The 26,686-nt window shown below is 41.1% G+C and overlaps 1 protein-coding gene across 3 annotated transcripts; it reads right to left on the bottom strand.

Annotated features, from left to right (window-relative positions):
* Positions 1–443: 443 nt before the first annotated feature.
* Positions 444–25,804, bottom strand: LOC146205028 (uncharacterized). 3 transcript variants are annotated; one of them, XM_084589699.1, is made up of 6 exons: positions 24,945–25,804; positions 23,665–23,888; positions 22,419–22,572; positions 21,428–21,559; positions 10,759–10,977; positions 444–4,945 (listed from the first exon to the last, which is right to left on the bottom strand). In XM_084589699.1, the coding sequence occupies exons 1-6, from the start codon at positions 25,048–25,050 to the stop codon at positions 4,509–4,511; spliced, it is 1,272 nt and encodes a 423-aa protein (XP_084445825.1). In that variant the 5' UTR covers positions 25,051–25,804; the 3' UTR covers positions 444–4,508. The 3 variants fall into 3 exon arrangements, with proteins under 3 accessions (XP_084445825.1, XP_084445826.1, XP_084445827.1); XM_084589700.1 differs by having other exon boundaries at positions 4,745–5,067; positions 10,751–10,977; positions 24,945–25,802; XM_084589701.1 differs by having other exon boundaries at positions 4,775–5,067; positions 24,945–25,799.
* Between the last annotated feature and the right edge of the window lie 882 nt (positions 25,805–26,686).

The following is a 26,686-nucleotide window of genomic DNA, read 5'->3' on the forward strand; positions in this document are numbered from 1 at the left end:
TAGACAAACTGTGAAATAGGAAAAATACCATGGAAACTTTCATCTCTATTTCCTATGGGTGATAAAACATTCCCCTCCCAGTCTGCTTTAGTAATACTGCAGCGTCTGCAAGCACCATTTTGTTTGCAAACATGGTGCTGCCCTATAAATATAATATTATGAATTCACTTGACATATATTCAGTGTCACTTCAAAAAATATTGCAGGGCTTTACATTTAGTAATTTGCCAATGCTGTTCATCCATGACAATATTAACTTTTAAAACTTCTCTTGCCACTCTACAACTTCCTGAGAGTTTTCAAGGGCGTACTTCCAGTTGTAAAAAGTTTTAATTAAATACTTGGTTATTAGCAAATTACCTTAATGTAGTATATATGACAATAAAAAAATTGTTAATATGCATTCACACATAATGAAGTATAGCTCAAAATCCTTCCTCCTGCCTAGTGAAGCAGTGAAACTAACTGCTTTTGCTAATCTCTTATGAGCCACTAGTGGCGAGGCAAAACAGAGATGCCAATTCCTGACTGGTTTAGAGCCATCGTCTTGGCAACTTATAGTGCCACTGTGGTTTATTTCATGCTAAAACCATGTAATAATGTTTAATTAAATTGCAATTCACAGTTCACTATGGATTGGTCATTTTATTATTTTAGTGCCCCAATTCTCACAGCCGACATAAAACGTCTACAGTGTGCACACGAGGCCCACGTGGGCACACAAAAGAAGTCTTGGTAGAAAACAACATGATATGCACAAAGCTTCTCAGACAATTGACAGCAGCACATATGGTGGCTGTTGTGTGCCTATAGTGCATCTGCACACCATGTAAACTAGCTTGGTCCACAAAAACTCAAGCCCAGAAATGTCAGCCACACTGTGTTTTTTGTGACAATACAATAATGAAACTGAAGTTTTTGTAAGGCAGGCTGACTGCCATTTGCTGAAATACAAAGACATCTACTAGACAAAGAAAAGACAGAAGCTCCAATGCAACCTGTTTTTGTAAGTGGAGTTCATCACTGCAAAAATTCAGACTACCTTAATCAAACATAGAAAGCTAATAATAATGTACAGGACTATGTGACAATAGCATGGATACTCTGTCACAATGCTTAGCTATTACCAGCAATCAGACCAGTCCAATTCAGCTGGCAAAACAAAGAGCAACAACTGCGAGAAAACATGATGCTCTCTCATTGCGTCATATATATTGGGGAACAGTAGGCACTCAGCCACAATTCTATACAACACATGAAGGGTGACATGATGTGTTCCACATCACCCTACTTGCATTTTACTGCTTTGAGAGGACTTATTTTTCTACACTGCATGCAAATCCTGTGCCAACTCTGCAATACTTAAGTGTGCCATTGTGGCCTTTTGACTGTATTAATGTTGTCGACCCTGCCAGATGCTGTAGCACTGAGGCTTGCTATTATGTTTTTTACTCAGGTGTCAACCTTTATTGTATATAATTTTAGTTTACATTTTATTACATCCCAGAGAATATGACTCCTCTGCTTAAGTTAGTTGCTTTTTTCGTGTCGCAGTAATATTTGTCACTTGTTCCGAGTGCCATGACAACTTCTAACATCCTTTCATTTTAGTCATTAATGTACACACCCTGGTTCAGCAATCGTTCAATCTGCTGGTCACCACTAAGGCTATACAGGGGAGTTCACTGCATGGCCTTGTACCTTATGTGCATTACATGTAAGACCATGCCAAAATGAAAAATTCATCACAGCATTGCAAGTTGCTTACAAGGAGTACTATATTGCTGCTCTATGTAAAGTCACATTACATATTGCCAGATTTCACTCAAACGCGAATGGGCTGTGATATGTTTTTAAGAAATAAAGTTGCGAGAAAAGAAATGAAGGAAAACATGAGTGTGCATGAATGCAAAATAAAGGCAAACATAAATGTCCACATAAACATGTCTCTACACAAGGATAAAAAGATGCAAACATGTGAGCACGTAAAATTAAAATATGTTCAATAAAAATTATTTCCAAGGTTATGAACTTTACAGCCATAAAAAAGGTGAAAACCAAATGCACTTCCTGCCAACGAGCTTTGGAAAAAGAAATATCAGTAAGCAGCTGCAAAAAAAACAACAATAATAATTATGAGCTGGCACATTTGCTATCTCAGCAAGTGTGTAAGTGCTGCAGCACCATAAAAAATGTTTTGCCCATGACTTTCTCCTAAGTTTGGTTTCTTCCATATGTGACAGCCTAATGGCATATCACTGCCAAAAAACAGGCTGCTTTTCTTATCAAGAGTTCACTTCACATCACATATAAAAAGTGTTCTAAGGCTAGACAAAGTTGTAAAAAAACACTGTCAGAAATAGTCCAAAAACAGCGGTAAAAACACACCCCCTTACACAGGCCAAATTTCTTAAGGTAATTGGATATGAAAATTCTCAAAAATGCACGCAAGGAATCTAATCAAGAACTTGATTCTCATTCACATGACACCATTTAAAATGAGGCCTCCAAGGTGACAATAAGGTGCCAAAACAGATGTACACTCAAGAGTTGACACTCACACCCGTGGCACTACTATGGGCTCCTGGTGCCACTGCAGGCAGTCAGATTCACTCCCTGAAGTACAGCAGAGTGAGTTTAATTTGCAACTGCTATGGACATGCATGCAACTAGCGAGCATAATCTGCATTTTTGACTATACGTGTGCTTACAGTACCGGCATGCAGTGCCAAAAAAGTTCTGATTGAAAAATTCAGCTCTATACAGGCCAATAATGTAAAGAAATCTCTCTCAGCTTTGACTAGCAAATTAAATGTGTTCATGAGAATACGCATATATATCAATACAGCCCTATATTAGGATCCATTTTACACAAGCATGCACACATACACATTGTTATATACATATAGCCAATGCATTTTTTCCACGGGTATTAGCAATGTAGAGTTACTGAAACTCAGACTGTAAATTGTACTCATTGTTCTTTATAGGCCTAGAAAGCCAGCTGCCAGAAACATAATTCAATATATTTGCCTGATGTAAGAAACCTGTATAAATGCTATCAAGTTAAACGAATTCTCCCACAACAAAAGATCACAATCACCTTACACCAAGCTTAGCCTAAACTGAAATGGAGTGCGACTGTTTTTATCAATGCTTACTTCAAATGCAGTGATTTGAGTTGACGTGCTGAGTTCTCACATTAGGAGAGAAACAAACTGCAGTAAAAACAGTTTTAGTGAGGTGTGCATTGCTTAATTATTTTATTAAAGATTCTAATTATGTATAACTGAGGCATACAAATGTGCAACCATGAAAAATAAAAGTCTTGCGGTCTTATTTCCATGAAGTAAGAAAAGTAATCAAATAAAGAACTTCTTGAAGGTGAGTGATGAGTTGATAACTTGTACCTATTGGATATTGGCAATGACATACAGAAAATCACCTGCTTCTACTTGCTCATCATGCTCAAGAATATTGAGAGCTTTTAATTAACACAAAAATGAGATACACAAGATCTTTAAAAGTGAGTTAAGCCCTCATCCAATCTACCTTTTATGACTGTTGTTTTACATCTCGTTATGGTGATGCATGGATGCTCTTGCCATATGTGCAACCTAATATTTTATGCTGCCCCGCACAACAGCATGAGACCAGGATGCCGAAGTTGGAATTGCATCACCGCTGTTCTAATGAGTGGCTGGGCCTTGTCAATAATGTTGAAATCTATCGATCAAGTCGCTGGCAGCTGGCCATCTACAGAGCCCAAGGTGGCATTTTTCTACTGGTATTCCATTGCCATGTCTCCTAATGACTGCCCCAATAGTACTACAATGCTGATACATTTGCATCACTACAGCACAATTGTATCCTACCAGAACATTCCAGAAACAAATTCTGGTGGTGTTTACATCACAATACGCTGTAATACAGTTCATTACTTCAGTTCGTTTCAAGCAGCACATGTTTACGCATAATGACAAAGCTTTAACTAGCATCTATTGCAACAAAATCTGTCACAAGTCTAAAGAAATTACATTCATTACATGAATAAGTTCTCATATAATAAAATGGTTAAAATGATAAAATGAGACCAGGAAGAGACAATAATGTTGCCTTAATATGCTATGAACTCATCCTCATAAACATAATTATGGCTGCAAAGCTTCAAAGACTGTCATTAATGAGAAAATAAAAACTGCAACCACTAAATAACATCTTTCACTTTTGCACATTGTAGTGGTTTAAAACTCTACAGCACTTCAACATACTTCACTGCAGACAGCTTTCAGGGCATGCATTTAAGCTACTAATAATGCACATTACCACACCCTGTACAGGTGAGTGCAATACCGCACTTATACAGATAAATCGAACATAGGCTATAGCTGTCTCATTCTGTGCAAGTGAAATACATGTCCTGTTGGCTCAGGAACAGGTTTTGTCATTGGGGAGGAGGAGGGCATGAAGACTCATTCACCCACTTTAGTTATGACTAGCACCTTGGCTCACAGCCAAGTTTGTTCCCAGCCACTGGGCTGAGAGGAGACAACACTTTGGTGCCGCACAGAGTCTGGCGGAAGCTCAGCCCCTTTTGCTCGCAGTGTGCAGCTGGATGGTGCCGTGCCGCCATTCTGCATGTCCCATGGCAGCATCTGCGCAGCCTCGACGGCAAAGCTGGGACCCAGCACATCTGGCCGGCCCCTGGGCTGCAGCGTGTTGGCCCAGGTGTGCTGTGGTGTCTCCCCATGTGCAGCAGCCAACAGGTCGGGCTGTGACGACAAGGTGACGCCACCCGGAGAAACAGGAGGAACAGCATCCAGTGGCCTCGGCGAGGAGAACTGCTCTCGACACGCAGACAGGTCGCGCGGGAGACCCTGCTCAGACGAGCCAGTTGGAGCCGTTGCGGGCCTGGTCACTTTGTGGCTGGGTAGTAGAGGCTCTCCTGGGGAACGTGAAATGTGATGCCGGCCGCTGGGGGGTAGCTGTTTCCAGGATATGGGGGAGGCTTCTCGCAAAGGCGTTCGGCAGTGCCTCCGTAAACACCTCCGCTTCCAGGCTGGTGACCTGGGTCACACACACCACCCCTCGGAGGTCAAGGCCCTTAGCCAACCCCCCAGCCCAAAGGCTTGTCTCTGACCAGTGCCACAATGCTTTAAAGAGATCCTTAAGGCAGCATGCTTGTTTCATAGGCCATGCGGTGGCCTGTGAGACTAACACACTGTCTGTTGTCTATGGGTCTGGTGGCACTGTGCAGGGACAAGCAGTCCTGAGACAAGCACCCTAAGTATTGGAGCCTCTGAAATAACTATTTAATTGCCTTCATGGCTTTGCCAACTCGACCTGCCATATTCTTCACTTAGACAATGTATGCTTTCCAGATAAAGCAAAGAAAAGCAACTTTACAGCAGATTTTGTCGCTAAGACTTGGACAATTATCTAAGCACATAGCTTGCAAAACATTTCTGTGTTTGTTCGGAAAAGCAGGAAATACAGTAGATCGAAATACAGAAAACTTTTTTTGCCTTGTCAGAAGTTTTGTGTTAACAGGGTTAATTGCTCAGAGCCAGAAACAAGTTACACAAGCACATGCAGCTGTTAAGGAAGCATACTGAATAGGCAAAATTATATTTGTGCTTCTATGTCCCAGTCCAGCTTCAATTATTATTTTATTCCAGCCATCAAATACCTCATCAGCACTATGCTGCTAAGCGCATAGTCAAAGGCTCAATCCTCAGTCACAATTAGTGCACTTGGCACAATGCAAAAATGGATCTTTACTGAACCTTAGCATACAGTAAAGAATTCTGGATGGCTGAAATAAATCTGAGTCCTCCCCTACTGCACTATGTCCTCTCTCATATATTTTGGATAAAAAATACATTACTTGTTTAATTTTTTAGTCTTACTTCAGCTGACATTAAGTTAAGCCATGTCCTAAACAAAAAAAAAAATTCGCCGCATGCAGTCATAACACCAGAACATGCACAATGCATGCACACGCACATGCATGCTTCTGCTATCTTAAAATATTCCTGGAAGAATAAATAACCTGCTCTCACGTGAGAGCAGGTTATTTCGCAGGGTACTCGTACTACTATTTTCTGTCCCCACTAGCAGAGCTTTCAACTAAACACTAGCAAATACACTGAATGAAGCTGAAGGAAGCTCTAGAGATATAATTTTTGCCAGCAATATTTTTTATTAATCTCTTTAATGAATCCCCCTGCACTGTTTGCCATACATTAAGTTTATTCCATCTGACTTAAGCTTAAACAAACTACTGTATGCCCCATTGTCTTGTTAATGTACATAATATCTGCATCAAACAAAACAGAAACATGGCAACTCAAATGCGAATACAAAAACAAAAATATTAACTTAAGGTATAAAACACCAACCTGGCTGGCAGTCACTTGATAATCGAGGTCACCACCCTTTAGAAGTGGTAACTTGCCACTCAAGAATTCATCCTTTGACAAATAAAGCCTCTTATTTTGCTGTTTGCTTTCTAATCGCCCCATTTCAATTTTTTTTTTTTCACATCCACAATATACATGATGTTACATACAGCATGCAGTAAATAGTGACCTATAAAAGAATCCTCCAAATGTTTTCCTTCCAAATGTGGATCACTAAAATATTTTAAGTCACATGAAATTGTGCTAAACCTGTGAAACAAACAAAAGGCTGGAAATCACTCCTCCTTTGTGAAATATATAAAACTTCCTTTCCCTTTTACACATAAGCACTAAGTAACTTCAGAGGCATGTTCTTCACTTCAAAAATGTCAGATCGCATATACTGTCCCATCACTACAATAAAATCTTGTTATATCGGCCTTAAGAGACTAGGAAAAATGATCAAATTAACCGAAAGTTTGAATTATTGAACATCTGTAAAAAACTGCCAAAATCGTTCGCATTACAGTAATTTTACCTAATAAATGCTTGGAATATTTGTATTGCACCTTTTGAGATAAAAACTTAGCAACAACGACAATATTTAGCGATTTCGTCAAGTGCTTTGCTTTGTGCACACTATCGGGAACGTTGACCAGAATTGTGCCTCTTCAGTCTTTTTTGTAGCACAACGCAGAAAGAGCAGTGCTTCCACATGAATGGCCCCACTGTGTTTTGAGGATGACACAATACAAACTAAGCAGCAAAGCATTCACAAAATGTGATGGTTCAGCGTACTCGAAGAACCGAGAAATCACAAGCATGCACAAAAGATAAATATGTACAGGCATTAGAATAGTGTGATGCCATCTTAAATTAAAATATTAAGAGCAGTAACCAATAAAGCAGCATCCAAAATGGTGCAAATGGCCAATGTTCTCACCCTACGATGCTCGTGGAATGATGCAAATTTAAGAAAAGCAAAAAACCGAAATTATATATGCTGCTGGGCTGTATTTAAGCTATGGAGGATTTCCGATTGCCATTGCACCTGCTACAGAGCACAAGCCTGAGGTGCACGGGTACCACTGTCCCAAGCAATTCATGTTCAGGAAGCTTATACCCTTGTCACAAAGGCAGTTTCAACACGCATTGAGTCAATGGAGATCGAACCTTAACGGGATCGTCTAATGCCACATGGCGGTTTTCAACAACCAATAAAATAAATGGGCATTGACTCAACAAGGCTCATGAAAGACCACTGGAATCTCAAGGGCTATCCAGAGCAGCTCCGCACTCACCATAAGGTTAAAAACAAGACATAGAAACTTCGAAGGAACAAAACATCTTTTTCAACGAATTACAAACTTTTAGACTACATTAACCAGTTCATCAAGTAGTTTTTTGCCATTCAAAATGATCACTGTGCAGAATGTGAGATAGTAAAATATAAAAAAGTCAATGCTTTTCTTCTGCGGAGTGCTGCAGCTTTTCACACGGGGTCTATTTGGATGATCGCAGGCTTTGCGGGTTGCACCTCAATGTGACCCACTTCCAAATTAATGTTGCGAGCCAGCCCATGTCCAAATAATTGAGTGTCTGATGCCATAGATTTACATGGGCACTGGCCGGAACAGCATTCTTTCTTCAAATTATTTCAATTTCCAAATTAACGGGGGTCGAATTAACGAGATTTTACTATATTATCTTATTTGCAAAGTGTCTGACTTCAACTTGTTGCTACTAGTAGAAGCATGGAAGCAGTAAACACTTTCAAATATAAGCATGCTGTTGAAATGCTCTGAATGGATTTAATGGGTTTCAACAGTGAGTTGGGAAAAATAGCTATAAAGCTGGGAGGTGTGGGACACAGAGCTTACAATTAGCAACTTCTGTTTGGTTGTAAAACTAGAACAAAGGCACAAAATACTGCCCAGTGGCAAAATGTTCAAAACATTTACGGCACAAGGAAATGGAAGAAAGATGCACCTAACACTCCACTTGCTTTTAGCCAAAAGCAGAGAGAATTTGAGGTACATCTGTGGAAAGGCCAGTGCACTGGCACTTGCAGCAGCATCACAGTTCAGAATTTTTCACCATCGCATTCTCACCATGACGGATCTTAGCACCAGTTAAATTGCATCACGAGAGGTGAACTCTCTCATAAATACCTGTCTTTTCATCTTCACACAGAACGTTTTTGAAAATTCTTAGGATATTGCAAATTCTTCTCTCTCTCTTGCAAGGCCTCAAAATACCTTTGGAAAGTCATTGAAAAGATATCACTATAAGTTCCCCAAAACCTCCCACCGCTATGTCTGAGGACTATGCTGTGATAGGGATATGATAACGTCCCTGAAGGGTGAGTATTTAGAATGTATTTTTAATATTACAAGAAATTGATTGTACCAACACAAAACTGACTCATGTTGACTGACAATTACACATTGCTATAGCGTGGGTTGACTATAGGCCAGGAGCCTGAAACTTCTTTGCAATGGCCGGAGGCCACATCTACAAGCTTTCGTCTCCCATGCGCCAGTAGCCAGGAAGGGGGAGAGAAGGAGCGTTCCAAGAAAACCACAGATGTTTCAGTGTGGTGTAATGGCTTTTCTATGTTATAATTGCCCTTGGGGTCAACTGCATTCTTTTACCAGAGTTTGAATTCAGTGCGACACCACTTTTGAGTGACTTCGATGTGACATTATTATTAAACTGCTCCACCACCTTTTGCAAATTGTAAATGCTTTTAAGAAAAAAAGGCAGTGCAAATGGCCAGGACAAAAGAAGCACAAATGGAAGAGCTATCCTGTTTCTACTGCATTAACAGTAAAGTTCTTTTTTGTCAAGAAGGCTGCGATCTACGTCTGGCCTCCACCCCCACTGCCCATAGCAGATACAAACAGATCAAGATATTTTATATAGAAACCTTGACATCTTTCCAATCAAATATGCTTAAATGATAACAAGCGTTTCTTATGTGTGACAAACTCTTCTTTTACCTTTTACAATCAATGTTGTCAGGGACCATTCTGCAAATCTTAAACATGGCCAAAACCATTGCCGTGAGCATACGTTCAAAGAAATGTCTGTTTATGCCTCACCCCAGCTGTGTGAGTTAGTCTATCAATGATGACTTGTCTGGTCATAAAAGTGCTCAAAGTATTTCCCATTCTGCAAATCTTAAACATGACCAAAACCATTGCCGTGCACATATGTTCAAAGAAATGTCTATTTATGCCTCACCCCAGCTGTGTGAGCTAGTCTATCAATGATGACTTGTCTGTTCATAAAAGTGCTCAAAGTATTTCTCTGAGTGGAGCCCATGACATTAAGTTCCTGCCCTGTGCATTAAAGAAAGTTTTTTCCACTCCAGCAACAACAGCCCCATCGAGAGAGACGGTGTTGCCAGTCATAGAATTGGGTCACTGGCTGGAGGAAAGTGACGTAATCAGACCGGAAGTGATGTAGCCAGACCAGAAGCGAAAACTAAATATTTAGCTGTATTTTCATTGTGCTTGTATCACCACCTCTAGTGTCGAGATGTCTGGTTGTTTGCAGACTGATGTGCAGGAGTCCACAAATACAACCACGAAAGAATGACATGGACCACTGCGCAAAGGCCTCAACAGCTTCTGATGCTACCGCATTGCAACGCATAATGTGACTGGATGCCCCTGTGAAGTTTCTTTTTTTCCTGGTGCTACTGGCTTCACCAAAGTCATCAGACAGATGAATCCTACCTTTAACACTGCCTTTTCAATGCTGTGAATACTTTTATATTGTTTAAGATTGTTTTCGAGAAGAGGGTGAATGCATATGCTTGTAAGAGGTGCATTTGTCATCAGTTCAAGCCCCTATCACAAACCAGCTCCCAGCTTGGCTAGAAAATTGATGTTAAATCAGAAGCGGAATGGTATAACAACACATAAAGTATAGTTGAGTGATACGAAATAATGAGCGTATTTTCTTCGTCGCCACTTTTCTCATTTTAGGTTACGGCGACAACGATGACTTTTCAGCCAAACGAGCTCTATAGTTTGGCATAAAACTAGCAATCAATATCACTTTCTGCAGGTAATTCCTGTTTTCACAGCCTGCACGAATACTACACATTGTTTGCCTACACATCTGCCTGTTGAAACAAGCAGAGGTAGGTGAAAGGTATGTGCCTCAGCAAAGCGCACTCCTTGGTAATGATGACAGCTGCCCACTGGCTAAGCATCTGGGCCAGGCAGAGACCAGCGTGCAACAATACACAGCTACTGGGAACAGATGCATCCCCTCAGACAAGCAGGCAGGGTAGTGCAGCAGAGCAGACAGGGGGGAAGCCAGGAAAGCGTCATTACACGCTTACTGGGGAAGGCGCTGTGGTTGGCCTGCAGGGCAGCAGGGTGGTTTCCAGTCAGCGTCATTGCCCCAGAGGCTGCCTGGTGCTGCTGCTGTTGGTGCTGCAGTCGCTGGCACAGGCACAGGCCGCCCACACACAACAACAGGCCCACCACTATCACCACCAAGGCCAGTGTCACAAACACACTCACACCAAGGCCCAGGATTTGGCTGCTGGCTGTGTCATCTGCATGAAGATGCAGTAATAACACCCATTTAGTGGGCTTTGTTGTCTTCCTGGAGTCACACATGGTGTACATCTAGTGGCTACATTTTGCTCTAAAAAGCTGTGCAAAGCTTGCCTAAAAAAGCTAGCCTCACAGTGATCAAAACAGGACATGAACAAAGACTACATTCCTGCTTTGCTTGTTAAACTGTGCACAATGCCATAGTTCCAAATACCTAATTTTCTCACGTCTTTGACCAGGCACCTTCAATATGTACCAACCCTGACCATGCTCATTACAGCCATATTGCTGATAGCAACATCAAGATAATATGGCACTATGCGAACTTTTGTGCCACAATGATGTTTTGAATGCCTTGCATAAAGTACAGGTTCTAAAGCATTGCTTTTAGATAAACTAAACAAGTCATTCCTACAGTTACAAATGTAGAAAAATGTAATTGCACATTTCCTGTCTCAAAGACAGTATCCCTAGTTTATTCTGAGAGTTTGTTTATTTTCTGTTGACATGTATCAATGCAAGCGTTAGAAACAAGTTAGTTTAGTTCAGTACAGTATCATATCTTGAGACTCACCAAAAAGATGCTACGTCCTGCAAGACAAGTGAATAAATTTTATCTCTAAATTCGGCTAGTTGTTCAGTGAATTCGTATATAAGCTTCTGAATATGTGAGTGAGTGGATTCATAAATGTGACAATTCTCAAGAATGAAGCCAGTAGAATCATAAGTATGAGTGAGAAAAGATGAAAAACTTGCTGACAAAGAATTTTTATGAAGGCATCTCCAGTCTTAAATAAAAGTGTCATTACAGCAGACTCATGAATTTAATTAGGAGATCAGACATTTTTGCTTGACTCATCAGAAGTCTTAACATGGTTCAAAATTTATTTTGGACCATATTGGACCATATATGAACAGTATTTTGGCACCTTTTATCTATGCAAATGTGGCTGTAAACATTAGCTCAATGTAAATTATGGGAGAAAAGCACTGAATGATTTGTTCTGCAAATAGTCCCCAAATGGCTCTGGGGTTGGAATGAAGCCCTGGTCTCGCGACTTGAAGGAACTGGGAAAAATGAATGACCAAATTACCTGAAGGTTGAATTATCGAATGGCCTCCAAAACCCTGCCAAAAATTGCTTTGCATCATACTAAATGTACCTAATGAGAAATGGAGATGTGCTTCTCAACTAAAACTGCTCAGGAACAACTTCTCATAATTCTGCTAATATTTTGTAGCATACATACCCCAAAGAAAAAATGACCTTGGCCCTGTAGTGATGTAATGTCGAAAGACAGCCTAACCAACCTTGGTCCAAGCTAGGTCAAGGTCAGGCCAAGGTTGGGATTGGTTATTGGCCTTACACAAGCTGCCCTTTGGTTGCCAACGTGGTGCCAAGGCAAGAAGCCACCCTTGCACGCGCTGTCCACTCAAACAACGCAAACAAAATGTTACCACAACGTTGCTTTAATAGTTTCAAATGCCAATCCATAACACTGCCTTGATGTTGCCAATGTGCAATGTCACCAGGCAACATTACGCACTAACGTTACTATGACATTTGGAATGTAGGTATGACACTCCTGATGTTGAATTGAGAAGAATTGAATAAAATAATGATGCTGCTTAATTTTTGTCAGCACTGGGCAAAACCCATGCACGTCCTGCATAAAAAAAAAAAGAAAAAAAAAGGAGACTCAGAATAATTTGCAAAGCTGAAGCACAGATCTTGACTTTTTTAGGCAAGCACTGCATTGAGCAGATGCCTGGCAGTGCACATAATACACACATTTCCATGGCAGCCAGGTCCTTCATGTCAATCGCACAAAAAAAACAAAGAAACACTACGAAACAGAAAATGCCACTATGATGTGCACGCATATAACAGCAACATTAATAGAACTTATATATACCTAGAGGTTGGACTTTTCGGTTTAAACTGAAAAACACCGATAAAGGTACGCCGAATGCATTTTAAAAGGTTCGGTTTAAACCAAAAAAGGTCAGTACCTTTTCGTGCACACTGCGAACTCTTAATGATGGGAGAAAATTACAAGTGTTCAATCCAGGGACATGATGTGAGACAGTGGGATTGTTGGTTTAAGTACAGCTGCTGAGGGTTTTGAGGCAATGTTCATGACCTCACGAATGGGAAAAGAATGACCACAGTGCTTCCCGGCCCTCATAAACATATCAAGCAGTCCGAGAGGCGCCTGCAACAAGGCAGCCACTTCGAGAAACGAAGGACAAACCAGAGCATTTGCAGCGCAAGTGCTTCCAGGAAATCGCAAAGACCAAAGTCCGCCAGTTCCTTGCCACTTGACACTTCTCAGACACAAGCCGAGAGAAACAAATTTGTTTCTAAGGAATTTGGTTTTATGCAAAAGTTTTATCGTAATAAATAATATTTCAGTTACTCCTTTGTCTATATGTGTGAATTTATGTTTTACATATGCGTTTTGTCATAACACTAATTTTCATCATGGCAATAGCATTTTCTTCCAGGAGCCTAGCTGTATAATGACCAACTGCACATTAAATAGAAGGGCATAAAACAACATGGAAGAAAAAAAAGCCAAAATGAACACTACGGCACTTTTAATTGTACATGTATGCCTCTTATCTCACCGAAAAAAAACAATATTTCTTCAGATGAAAATAATATTAACCGAAAAAAAAAAATTGTATTTGAATATAAGCACCGAAAAAAGTCAGCCGAATTCTCAGAAAATAAAAACCAAAAACTCCAACCCCTATATATACCCCACATCAGGCCCTCATTTTAGAGCCAGTGACACTCGCATGTCTAGAGAAGCTATTTCAATCATTTTTAAGCTTGTGAAGGCAAAGATGAAAAATAAAAGAGAGCATGATCACATTGCGAATAATTTTATTTAAACAGTTCGCTGTGCCATCTTTGTGTGGGTATTATGCAAATGCATTCACTAAAAATATACATGCTAATTCTCAAGAAGGTGCCTTTTCGAGGACTATTCATATGATGCTTTAGTACCTCCGGTTTACTGCATGCACCGAGTTCACGAAAAGCAGTAGGATTAAATAGATTAAGTACATCACTAGAGCAACATATTAGTCTCATCGACTTTATGTTACAAATTTAATTTGTGGCTGCTCAAAGTATCTGGCAACCTTGTGGACAGCCAACCACAACTCTACTATGGGCCATGTTTGGCTGCTCGAGCAGAGGGGGTTGTTGGCTGAAAGTATTTGGTCAACTATAAAGCAGAGCATTTGGCAGGCCATCAGGGTCCACATTGAGCCTAGCATCGAATGGCCAAGAATACCGGCTTCAGAGCTCTGTCAGTTACCGACAATGGGCCGTCTGCCAATTTCAGTTGGGACTGTAGGGGGTATAGAAGTAGAACTGCTCCAAAATGGAAACAGTTTCAACAGCCTCTTTCAAGCTGCTATGAAGCAACGGTTTGTATAACCTTCTTGGGTGTAGCTCCTCACAAGCGACAGCATTCACATGAGAAGGGTTCAAAGCAAATCAACAAAGACCTTGAGTATGCAGTTTCAGGGAATACCAAAACCCCACTGACAGAAAAGAGAGGCTACACATCAGCATGATAACAGCGTGAAGCCTACTAAACTAGGGGGAATAAAGTTGCGTCTGAAGTTGTGTGCATAAGGGGGCGTCTGAAGTTGTGTGCATACAGCTGGGTGGGCTTGGCTGATATGATGCATTAACGATAGCTGCTATCACCCATGGCTAGCAGAGAAGCTCAGAAAACAAAACTAGAAAATTAGGACAGAAGTCCTCCGATAGTCATAACACACGTCGAGTACACACTAGAGCTGGAGTAATACGAAAAGTGAGCAAGACAAAAAGTTTTAACAAATTAAGCAGGTTTAAATGTATCAAAAATTAAACTAGCCGATCAAACTTCTGAAATTTGTGTGAATTAACAGAAAGTGCAAATTATCTGGGCCTGAAGTCAACTATATGTGCACGTCCTCACATAAACTATGTCTCAAACAAGCTTTGACTTATTACCTTGGTATTAATTTGTTTGGCCGAGAGCATCTTGATAAAAGGAAGGCAGCCCTGATATAACTAGATACTTTTGCTTCCATCCATATTTAAATATATTGTCCTAAATGAGGTCAAGGGAATATGAACACCGCATCCTGACTTCTCACAGGATGGTGATTTGTAGTGCCATCACATTAAAGAAGCCCTACTGTCCAATAAAGTTGTGGTATGCCTAGAATGTTAAAGGATGCTGCCTCACGAATAGCTGCAGATATTATACATGCCTTTTGATGAATTGCAAAAGAACTGTGAGTTGAGCTAGTTGGTGAAGCTGAGTTACCTAAAGTCAAAATCTGGATTTAGTGTCTTCGTGCATCACTCCATCTTCTCGTCACTTTCTGCCCTCCTAAAGGTCAGCCCCTTGGTGCCAATCACTTGGCTCCGCCGCTGAGTTACCGTCGCGCTGGATTTCCCCGAGTGGCGGATATTAGATTGCTGATGTGATGCCGCGATATGGGCTAGCTGCAGCCACAGTGGCTGCGTAGGCTAAGAAAAAATCTAACGAACAGCAATTACTTAACCGACATATGCAGCAGCTTGACACAGAAGGAAGGTGGCACGAGGTTGAAAAAGCTGCCAGAAAAGGCTTGCCAACTTTCGAATGCGATTGTGGACTGTCTGTCTGCTGCATGTAAAAATAACATTTAGCTTAGATGTTCATGACAACACAATCCAGTGACTGAGCAAGTCTATTCACTGTGCCTGGAGGGTATTGCATAGCCAGATTAAAAGTGCCCAAAAGCATGAAGAGCAAATCATTAAAGACTTCCACAGGCTTATCTCTTTTCTTTTTTATTTAGCACAATGCTGAAATTCCATGTGTGCAATGATATTTGTGTCTATAGGTTACATACTGATTTTCAACTTGAAACTAATAACAAGGTTTCACTGACAGGTGCTGAAATGACGTGAGGTGTGAGAACAGATCCAATGGCATACAGGACCATAATCATGTTTCTTTACTTGAAATACCATGCACCAAAGGATCGAAATGGTTGATGTGCTGAATAAGAATTATGGAAAGGATTCCCTATTTCATGATGTAGTCAAGGACTGCTATTGTGAATTGTGTGTGGCCAGATGATGCTGAAAAAAGCTCCAACTCCAAGGCAACCCTAATCTACTATTGCTGAAAATATCACCTAGCAAGTGAAAACTGCCATTTTGAACAACTGTTGCATACTTATTTGAAACCTAGCTCAAAATGTCAAGATTAGTGCAGGCTCAATGAGAAAAGCTATTCAAGATCTGCATGTGTATAAGGTATCCACTTGCTGGTATCGCTGGTTACTCACACCATTATAGAGGCAAGAATGAGTTCCTAATAATGATGTGGTGTGGAAACCAGAACTTTTTTAGCAGACTGTACCACAGAAGATGAAAGCTAGGTCCACCACTATTGATGCAAGTCCAGTTAATGAATCTCAACTAAGCATGTGTCCATCTTTAAACAAGCATGTGCAGCACGCAAGGTCATGCTCACAATGTACTGGGACTAGTGCAGAGTAGTCTCCTAAAAAAGGATGCCATCGTCACAGTGGCATACTGTGTTCCACTGCTGCAAAAACTGTCGAAAGTTATGTAAATTAAGAGATTGCTGTGCTTACCAAAGACGTCCACCGTCAAAACAGCACCTCAGTTTCTAACTCCCAACATGCACAGATGGAAGCACACTGCTGCAGGTTTGAAATTCTACCACATCCCTTTTATTCACCTCACTCACCTCATGCCAATGAACTTTCACCTCTTTTCAATATTGAAATCATTCTTGATGAACATTTCCAGATGAGGAGACTGATTTTTAATGTCATAACATTGCTTTTGCAGCAACTTGTGGATTTCTACAAGCAAGGTCTTTGGAGCTGCATAAAAGGACAGCAGTGTGCATCCTCAAGAGGCACCTATCTAGAGAATACAACCGAGGTTGTTTTATTCTAAGATACTGCACAAGGTTGCATGACTGAGTACTGGCATAACCAGAAGAGATCGCCATCGTCTCCCAGATGGGCTTGGCTATGGCTGGCAAAGGCTAACCTTACAGAGAATTACCAATATCTGTGCCAAGTTTCTTTGCTCTCAGCCCAGAGGAAGTGGGTAAGGTGAAATCATTGCTAAACGGTCCTCCTAAATTATTGATCCCCTGATTGACTGAAAAGGTTAAGACCCCTCTGCTACCCTACAACCCTGCCCTTCTGATACCTGGGAACGAATATTTTGAATCAAGGCTTATCTGTACACCCACCTCCTTCAAGATACAAAAATCCTCCCTCCTAGTGCTGCACACTATTGAGAACCTGTACATGCATACACACATACACCCCAGAGGACTACAACCTGTCCAGTATATCCATGAATCCTGAGCTAGTAGCCATGACCTACCAATAAAAGTGATGCTCTAAAAAAAATGGGGCATACCAACAGAACATAAAGGCAAGGAGCTTAAAAAAATTATTCAAGTCAATTTGTCCAACTCTTCTGCCTTCCCAAAAATGTGAAAGTACTAGTCAAATGACTCAAACTATAACTTTCAAAAGATATTTTACAGAGTGCTAGCTTCCATGAATATGCTTCTACCTCAAAAGCACTTAGAACAAAAAAAACTCATCAAGAAATTGAAGTTGCATGCAAGCGTGTCGCCATCATCATGGAGTTTGCAGTGCAAAGCCAGCTGTAGAGAGAACATTCAAAGGAATGTAAATGGTAAGAATGGTAAATGGACTGCAGGTGGATTTAGTGCCTAGCAAAAGCAGGTCTCAACATACTGAGTTGCATTTCATCAAACGCCAAAGCCCCTACAAAGCAAGCATTCTACAAGGCTCCGTGAAATCAGAGATGGGCATGCGAGTGCTGATAATCTCACTGTGGCAAGTGACATAAGCTAATGCAGTGAAATAACGACCATTGTGGGGGTGTAAGCAGGCTTGAGCATTTTAGAGCAGCTTAGGGAGCAGTAATAATGTCATTTTAGAGCAGCTTTGGAGCAGTAAAACAAGAGTTTTGGAGCATGTTTTTAGGATCAAACACTTTTAATAATTGCAATTTTCTATGCCCGACATAAAAAAACTACTTTGATTCCTTCTTTTTTGTTTTTTTTTTTTTTTGTTCTTTTACAGTTCAATGCTGTTTGACTGTGCATGCATCTCTGACAAGACAAACAGCCAAATCATGTACAGATTCTTAAAGTATTACAACTGACCTGAGTAACAATATGGAACAACACTAGCAAATGGAATGCTTTTTTCTACGCTCCACGTCTGAAAATCAAGTCTGATTAAAAGCTTTTGATCATTTTCTATATTCAAAAGTGGAGTTTACCAAAGTACTTTGATACGCTCAAGCACCACCCCTAGTTTGAAATTCACATCAATGAGCAGCACATTTATGCTATTTTGTACACATCCTTTTCAATCCTCTCTGTCGATCAATTCCTGAGCACTCAGTGCTGCCTGCAAGGAGGATTGACAGCACCCCTCCTCTTGAGATTAGTCACTTCGTAAGCTTCTGCTTTAGCGACACTGAGGCTACCTTAAGTTCAACACGTTAAGATATGCCCTGTATTGCTTTCCAACACTCTTGAGAAAATTTAGAATGAATTGCACCTTCATGGCATCGCCCTATAACGCTAAGAGTGTGCTTTTGCCTCATGTAGGTTTGGCACATTTGTTCTTAACAAAGAGGCTCGATGGTAAAGTATGCGTTTGTTTTCACAGCAGAATCATAAGAACAACTCATGTAGTTCACTGCCGACAGAAACGTTTCTAGACAGAAAAGTTTCCCAGATTTACTAAGTGGTAAAACCAGGTTCTGCTAAATTTGATGGCAAAACATTAAGGTTTGGAGCAGTTTTGGAGCAATATTGTATTTTGGAGCAGGATGGAGCAGGAAAGCAGTTTGGAGCAGAATAGGGCAGTGCTTCCACCTCTGCATTTGTACTAATGAGTCAATGTTTTTTCTTGACTGCTTAATCAATTCACAGTAGCATAGCAGAAAAGAAAAACAGCAGAAAAACAATGTGCCGATCGGCACATTGTTTTTCCTTCTACTTTGTGTTTATTATCTTTCCCCTAAACAGATTACATTACTAATTTATGTGATTATCGAAGTAAAAATTAAAAAAAAAGAACATAACTTACAATCTCCAATGTTTTCCTTGGCCTCGCCGACTGTTGGCTCCATTCTTTCATGTATTGTAACAAGCACCCTCATTTCCCCTTCATTTATCTGCTATATTTTACAGTGTGTCCTGGATGGTGTACGTTTTTTTCTTCTCTCAGCAGTGAAATACTTTACTAAAGGACACTGCAGCTCAGTATCCTTTACAAAAATAGCTTTAGACATTGAAGTAAATAATCAAATGGGCAGAAATATGCAGCACTGAAAAATAGGGCTGCAATTCCAAGAGTGCATAAGAGTGCATCATCACCATCATCAGCCAGACTATACCCACTGCAGGGCAAAGGCCTTTCCCATTTTTCTCCAATTAACCCAGTCCTGTGCTAGGTGCATCCACTTGACCCCAGCAAATTTACCCTCATCCAACACTCTTATTTTCTACCACCCCCTGCTACGTTTTCCTTCCCTTGGAAACCAATTGGTTACTCTTACGAGACCATCAATTATTCCCTCTTCTCACTATATGTCCTGCCCATGACTATTTCTCCTTCTTTATTTCTATTCACACTACATATGTCCTACCCATGACTATTTCTTCTTGATTATACTAGAATGTCATTAACTCGAGTTATTTCTCTGACCCACTCTGTGTGCTTCCTATCTTTTAACGTTGCATCTACCATTTTCTATTTCATACCCCTCTACATTGTCCTCAATTTAAGTAGAACCCTTTTCGTTAGCCTCCATGTATCAGCCCCATAGGTGAGTATTGGTAAGATGTAACTGTTGTATACTTTCCTTTGAGCAATACCAGTAAGCTACTAGTCGTAATATGCAGGTACCTTCCAAATGTGCTCCATTACAATCTTATCCTCCTAGTTATTTCCCTTTTGTGGTCCGGATCCACCTTAAGAGTGCAACATGCATAAAATTCTACAGTTCTTGTGCCATTTATGCTTGGCATGAAATATAATACTCCAAATATACACAAACGATTTTTCAGATTTTTTTTTAGTAATACACCATAAGTATTTCAAAGGGATATCTGAGGTACAGTGAGTGGGCCTTTACTATAAGCTGCGATGGCACTAGTAACTGCTTTCATGTTGCCTACCTTTACAAAGTTGAAGTACGTACGTAAAACTACTTGAATTAAAATGGCTGGTTTTTCCAAGAGCTTACCAACGCTATTACTGAACTCCTGCCATTTCTGGTGTGTTCACAGACAAAGATTATGAGCAAGATCCTTAATTTTCTGCAGTGGAAATGTTCAAATTCTACGAGTTGAACCCAAACATCTGCAACATCCTGTTTGAAGCCTACCACACATAACCACATTCAGCTTTTTCATGTAGCAACCGTGCCATATGCACCTGTACCTGTCCCCACCTTTTCCCCTTCCCTGCTCCTCTTGGCTCTTTCACTACCTTCACTTCTTAACAGCCTCTTAACAGCCCGTGTAGCCTTTTATCCAGTTTGTGAAAAATCTCTCACCTCCCAGATAAAGATGGTTAAGAAGCTGGCTTTTTCTTGCATCTTTTGAGTTTTGTGGGTGAGCTCACTTTGAGTTCACCAAAAAACAGCGAAACCAAATCAAGATAAGTATATTATACATAATGCAAAGTAATTTTGCACCTCGGCTATTCAATGTTTCAGGTTACTACAGAAAAAGTCTGCATAAATTTGTGCAAATACTGTAATATTTCTTTAGACTGGTGAATCATTCCATACGAGCACGTGGGCACATTGCTGTCAGAGGTGCAATTGCATGACGTGCTAGCTTGCTTGAAACAGGAGAAGCAAGTGTAGGAAAAGCAAGCACGCCAAATCATCAGCAGAACTTCGTTACCAGATTCCATGTTAAGAGAAGTCACACAATAAAACTAATCACATTCTTATTCTACTGTTCTTTCCGATATGTCCAAAAAAAAAAAAAGAATGCGGCTTAGCACACAATTCTGAGAAAAATGCTAAAATTCACAATTTTTTGTGAAATCACATGAAACTACGGGCCTCAGAAAGAGATATTCACAGCGCTAACAAATAGACACTCACAAATAGACACACAGGAGTGTCTATTTGTTAGTGCTGTGAACCTTTCCCTTTATGAGTAATGCACCAACTAGCCCAGCAATTAGTTTTACCAGGGGATTCAGTCTTGAGACTCATTTGCTACCAGCCTCAAGATTTAGGAGACACACAACTATGGGCCATGCTGAGTGACACTCACAAATCTGGCATCACATGCACTGCATGAAAAACATAGGCTCACAAACCTATGCATAAAGCATGACTTGTTTCATCGCTGTTGTCACCACAGTGGTTGACGCCGTCACATGTCAAGTTGCTTGAGATGCAGAAGCTGTTCCGACACTCGAAGTCCCGGCACTTCAGGTCATGCTTCAGATCTAGAAGCACAAATAAGAGCAGCTGCTAAAACTGCTTCTGCAGAAATGCAATTGCAGTTTTGCAAGAAGTTGGTTTAGGTTTGATTAATGGGGTTTGACGTCCCAAAGTAACTCATGCTATGAGAGACATCATAGTGGAGGGCTCTGCAAATTTCGACCACCTGGGGCTTTTTGACGTGCACTGAGATATCATAGCACATGGGCATCTTGCCTTTCACCTCCACTGAAAAGCCGCCGCCGTGACCCGGGATTCGATCCCACAACTTTGGGTATAGCAGTCGAGCACCCTATCCACTGCACCACCACAAGTGTATGACAAAATGCATGCTAGTAACAATGAAATGAACTTGAGCAGAAAAGTTTTCCACGTGCTAAAATTATATGAAGTTCAACAACCTCAATATATCATGTCAGAAGACAAAGGTTTAAAAAATGGTAATAAAGATGCTTCTATGCACTGTTCACAACATGATGAAGCTGACTAGTGTTGAGTTATAGACCTGAATTATGGTGCACAGTTGCACACCTGCAGTGACTTAATAGTTTAGTGCTCGGCTGTTGTGCCTGAAGAAAGGGGTTCAACATCTCGACCATGGCGCTTTAGTTTCAATACAGGCAAAAGCACCCACATACTGTGTGATGTCAGTGCTCATAAAAAGCTCCAGTTGGTCTAAATTACACAGCTCGTCAATACAGGACCCCTCATGGCTCATACTGCTTTGAGATATATACAGCACAATCTATTGTGTCATGTGAAAATCTTGTGCACCTCAAATTTTTGCCAAGATGATCTGCTTCTTTGTAAGTTCTGTGTAACTTTGCACTTTGGTGTAACTTGTTTTAAACTAGTGTTTCTCACCAGGAAGTGAGCTGTCCTTGTAGGCAGTGATGATTAGTTTGAAGCCATTTCCTTGCGGGCTCCAGCTATCTGTGGTATACTTGAGGGTCACATAGTTCCCTTGTGTGAAGATGGTCCCCACATCTGAGCGTGTGCTCCGACATGAAAGATCCACCTGTGGCCAGAAAGAATATGGTGACTGAGGCTCAGACTGCCAATAGAAAAAAATATGACTCACCTCCCTATTCATAGTAACTATGTTGCTGGTGAAAATTTCACATTTAATGTATTGATGCCAAAAGGTATGCCCATTTAATACCCTTTTCTCATGTGCTCTAACCAGATTGCACTACCAGATTTAAAACATTTTTTCCCCATAAAACAAGGTGTTACTGCACAAAACATTTCACAAAGACTTACTTTTCAGATGAACTAAAAACTCACATTCATCTGAACCATTTCCCAAAAACTAAGCAAATGTTGCCTAGAAGTGGCATCGTTATTATTCTAGAACAAATGCTGCACTCCTTGAAGCAAATGTTGCCTAGAAGTGGCATCGTTATTATTCTAGAACAAATGCTGCACTCCTTGAATCTTCAACTCAAAAGATATTAAAGAAATATCAGCTATATGTGTGTGATGTTTCCATGCACTACAATGGCATGCCAAGATTCAGTACATGAATAGCTTCAGGAGAAGGCAGAACAGAGAGTGGATCACTATAACAACTATAAGCTCTCTCTGGTGATCTAGGAATGACAATTTTCTTTCATAGCTAAGTCATGTGGGCACTTGCTTTGCCATTAATTATACCAACAGCAAGGCTGATGAGTAGCTCCTTAGAAAATTGGCCATCCACTGTACTTAAGGAAACTGCTGCTTATGCCCTTGCAATGGCACCAGCTTTAAGAAAATCATAACAGTTTATGTGCCTCTTTGCTGGCTTCACTGCAAATGTATCCACACTGCAGTGAAGCCAGCTTGCTAAAAAGGTCTCGTATTTTAGTTCATCTGACATGCCATTTGAGAGGAATTTTTAAAACAAAGGCAGCAGCACTACAATTAAAAGTTTGTTCTAAAAGATATGTTCGCTAGAAAATATACATAAATGCTACTCATAGCCAGAAACTTGTAAATTTGATTGAATGCAAGTGGCTTTCTAATAATAGAAATTATGTAGAAATGGTAAAGCAACATATTTTGCTCTGGTATCTGTAACAATTTTCAGCACGGCACAAAATATATAAAAAGTCATATTTCTCAGCACCTTGTGATTTCCTATGGCGTGGGCGCCATCAAAAATTACTAGATGATCGTGGCAGTCCAAGGCCAGCCTTTCAAAGCGAAGCATGAAGCGTTGTAAGATGGAGTCAGTCTGGAAGGTGACCGCACACTCCAGGTTATTCTCGCTTTCTGAAGTCAGCACGGCACCATCAATCTTCTTGTACTGAGGGTAGTGTCTCTCTCCCATGCACAATGACGAGATATGAACTGAAATGCAAAAAAAAAAAAGGTATGCAAATGTTTGAAATACCACTTGCACATATATAGAATAATAATATATCTCATAATTACTACAAAACAAACTAAAAAAAATGCTTACTTTCTTCAGAAACATACATGCATGCATTTTTTCAAAGCATGTAATGTTCATGCTGCAAGGAATCCTGGCATGTTGACTCTGCAGCAGTTAGCACGTACAGCTGTAGGATGTGGCAGGCACATTCAACTGACAAAGACAGAAGGTTCATTTTGTATACAAAATGAACCTTCTGTCTATTTGCAATGGGTAAAATGAACCTATAGGCAATATTTAATTGTGAGGTTCGGAACAAGTTTTAGCATGGTACATTTAAATTCAATAACAGCAATATCAGATATCAAGCTTTGTTAGTTCAATGATCGACGTCTGAATTCTAAAACTTATTTGCCATGATATTCTATATACATACATGTGGATGAATAAATTTCTGCGGGATTCAAATATACACCTGTAATTTACACGTAGCTTAGTTTGTAAAAATTTACGCGTCGATCAGCTAGTGCATTCACAAGCAGAACTCATGTATACCGAACTCATGTATTACGAAGCGTTGCGGCAAGAAAGATAATTCCGCAAGTATATACACACGCTATAATAATGGCTCGAGCCAATGCCGCGTTGATCATTTAGTTGATCAACAAAATGCATAAGGCGCGTTAAATAAAAGTAATGCGAATTTTCTATGATTAATGTCGTGGCCGTCTTTCTGCAGCCACGGGAGCGTGCCGGGACATATCGAATTTGCGGAGACACCCGATTCTTGCACCAAGAGGCCAGGCCGATGGCTTTTCTAGGGCGAACGGCGGCCGGCTGGGCCTGCAACGATGCGATGCGTGGGCCGCTCCACCTTTCCCACCCCGATCGTTCTTTCTTCAGAGCTGCGGCGATCGGCGGAGCCGTGCACGCCCATGAGGCGCGCACTAATCGCGCGTGCATTGTCCCGAACGGCGGCAAGCGCGCAGGGCTAGGCGGAGAGAAGAGCTCCGTTATCCGCAAATACTCACAGTACTTGTTCCGGTCCGCAAAGGCGCCGTGCCTGCAAATGAGCAGTGATAACAGCAGAAACTGGAGCACGACGAAAGACCAGTGGTCTCGCTGGACGCTGGCCATGCTCGGTTCGGCCTGCGGATCACGTCATGACGGCGGCTCACCCTCACGCACAGCCAACGCCTCCTCGGCTCGCCTCCATGCGCGCTCGCATCTCTCGCACCATCTAGGACTAGCCGGCGCCTTCCGCCAAGCGGCGGCGCCACCGAAGTGTGGCCCGCGGGATGCCTCCTGCGATTGGCGACGCGCGCCTTCGACGGCCGCAAGGAGGCAAACTGTGACGCTGCTGCGTATGCTTAGCTTCTCGCCACTAAAAATAATACGTGCCACTCAGAGAATTCAGCAGTCGGACTGCCGACAATCGATCGAGGCACACGAGCGTTCGAGGCGTGCGCCTGCGAGGCCGCCTCCTCCCACTTCGCGGAGATCTGTCCTGCAACTGCAGCACCGGAAGTTCTGTTTTCTGCATGTGGTAGAGACGTAGAGACGTGTGTGCCAAGTAAACACCCTCTTGTGTCCTACAAAATTTGCAGTCAGAAATTTCAGCGGCTGTTGTCTACGTCGGCGCTCGATCACCACAAACGTCGCAGAACAAGTATCGAAGGGGGAGGCGCAATTAACACGGACTGCGAATTCTTCAAACATATTTCTAACGCGCTCTGAACTCCAACCATAAAATTGTTTTTATTGTTTCAACGCTGCGCAGCTAACTGCAAGTCTCGTGGAGTTGTTTTTGAGCGTTAGCATGTCTCGCTATATTTAATTTAGGCCGGAGCAGCTTTTCCATCCAAGTATATGCTCTTGGCAAGAGCTCCAGTTGGAAACAATTAAGATGATTACTAAATCTGCGTTTCGGCAAGCGGTGCGGCCTAAACATAATCCGCAATACTTCTGTAGCATCTCGTAAATGAAAGCGAGGATAGTTCCATTTAGCTCCTAGCAAAATAAGAAATGGCTTTGCCCCGCTTATAGTATAAAAGCAGAGAAGCCAGCTTTACGAAGAATCAAGAGGCACAGTTTGACAGATGCATCTATGAACTAGCTGCATTTAGACATCAGCTCGCGATTGATGAGTAAAAAAAAAAATCGCAACTTTGCTAATAATTGATGAAGTGTCACTGTGCATAAAACATTGCATAGCATTAAAGGTGGCATGAAAGTATACATGCACATGTCCCATATATATCAGAAACACAAGTTCTGCTTCTATGGCTTCTAGCAGCCATGCAAGATCTCCGAATGGGACAGACCGACAGTTCTCACTTTCGACATACCTGAAACCGTGGCCACGCAAAATGATACACATGGCTGGGTTCATAAGATTACCCTGTAGGTTTTTTGAAGTGTACATACGATATGAGAGTGTTATATGGTTGGTCCATGGCTTAAAAAGTGATAGAAAGAAAGGATGTTTGATGTTTCTTTAATTAGCAGAAGCGCTATACGAGATGAGCAAGATGAGCACCAAATAATGAACAAAGACAGGAAAAAGAAAAGTTGCAATTAAATGCAGTGACATGCTCCTCTTGTCGCTCCTCTAAGTTTTTTTTTACTTGCCCAGTTGCTTAGCAAATAATAACTTACTATTTCTCTGAGACATATATGCATGGTTAAACAAAAACAAGACACCGAACAATGCTTTAGCCACGCCTTCAACATCATCCAATGATGGTAAACTAACTTTTACAATATGCTGAAA

Source organism: Amblyomma maculatum, chromosome 1 (assembly GCF_055883805.1).
Source record: "Amblyomma maculatum isolate TAMU_Amacu chromosome 1, ASM5588380v1, whole genome shotgun sequence".
Classification (NCBI taxonomy): domain Eukaryota; kingdom Metazoa; phylum Arthropoda; class Arachnida; order Ixodida; family Ixodidae; genus Amblyomma; species Amblyomma maculatum.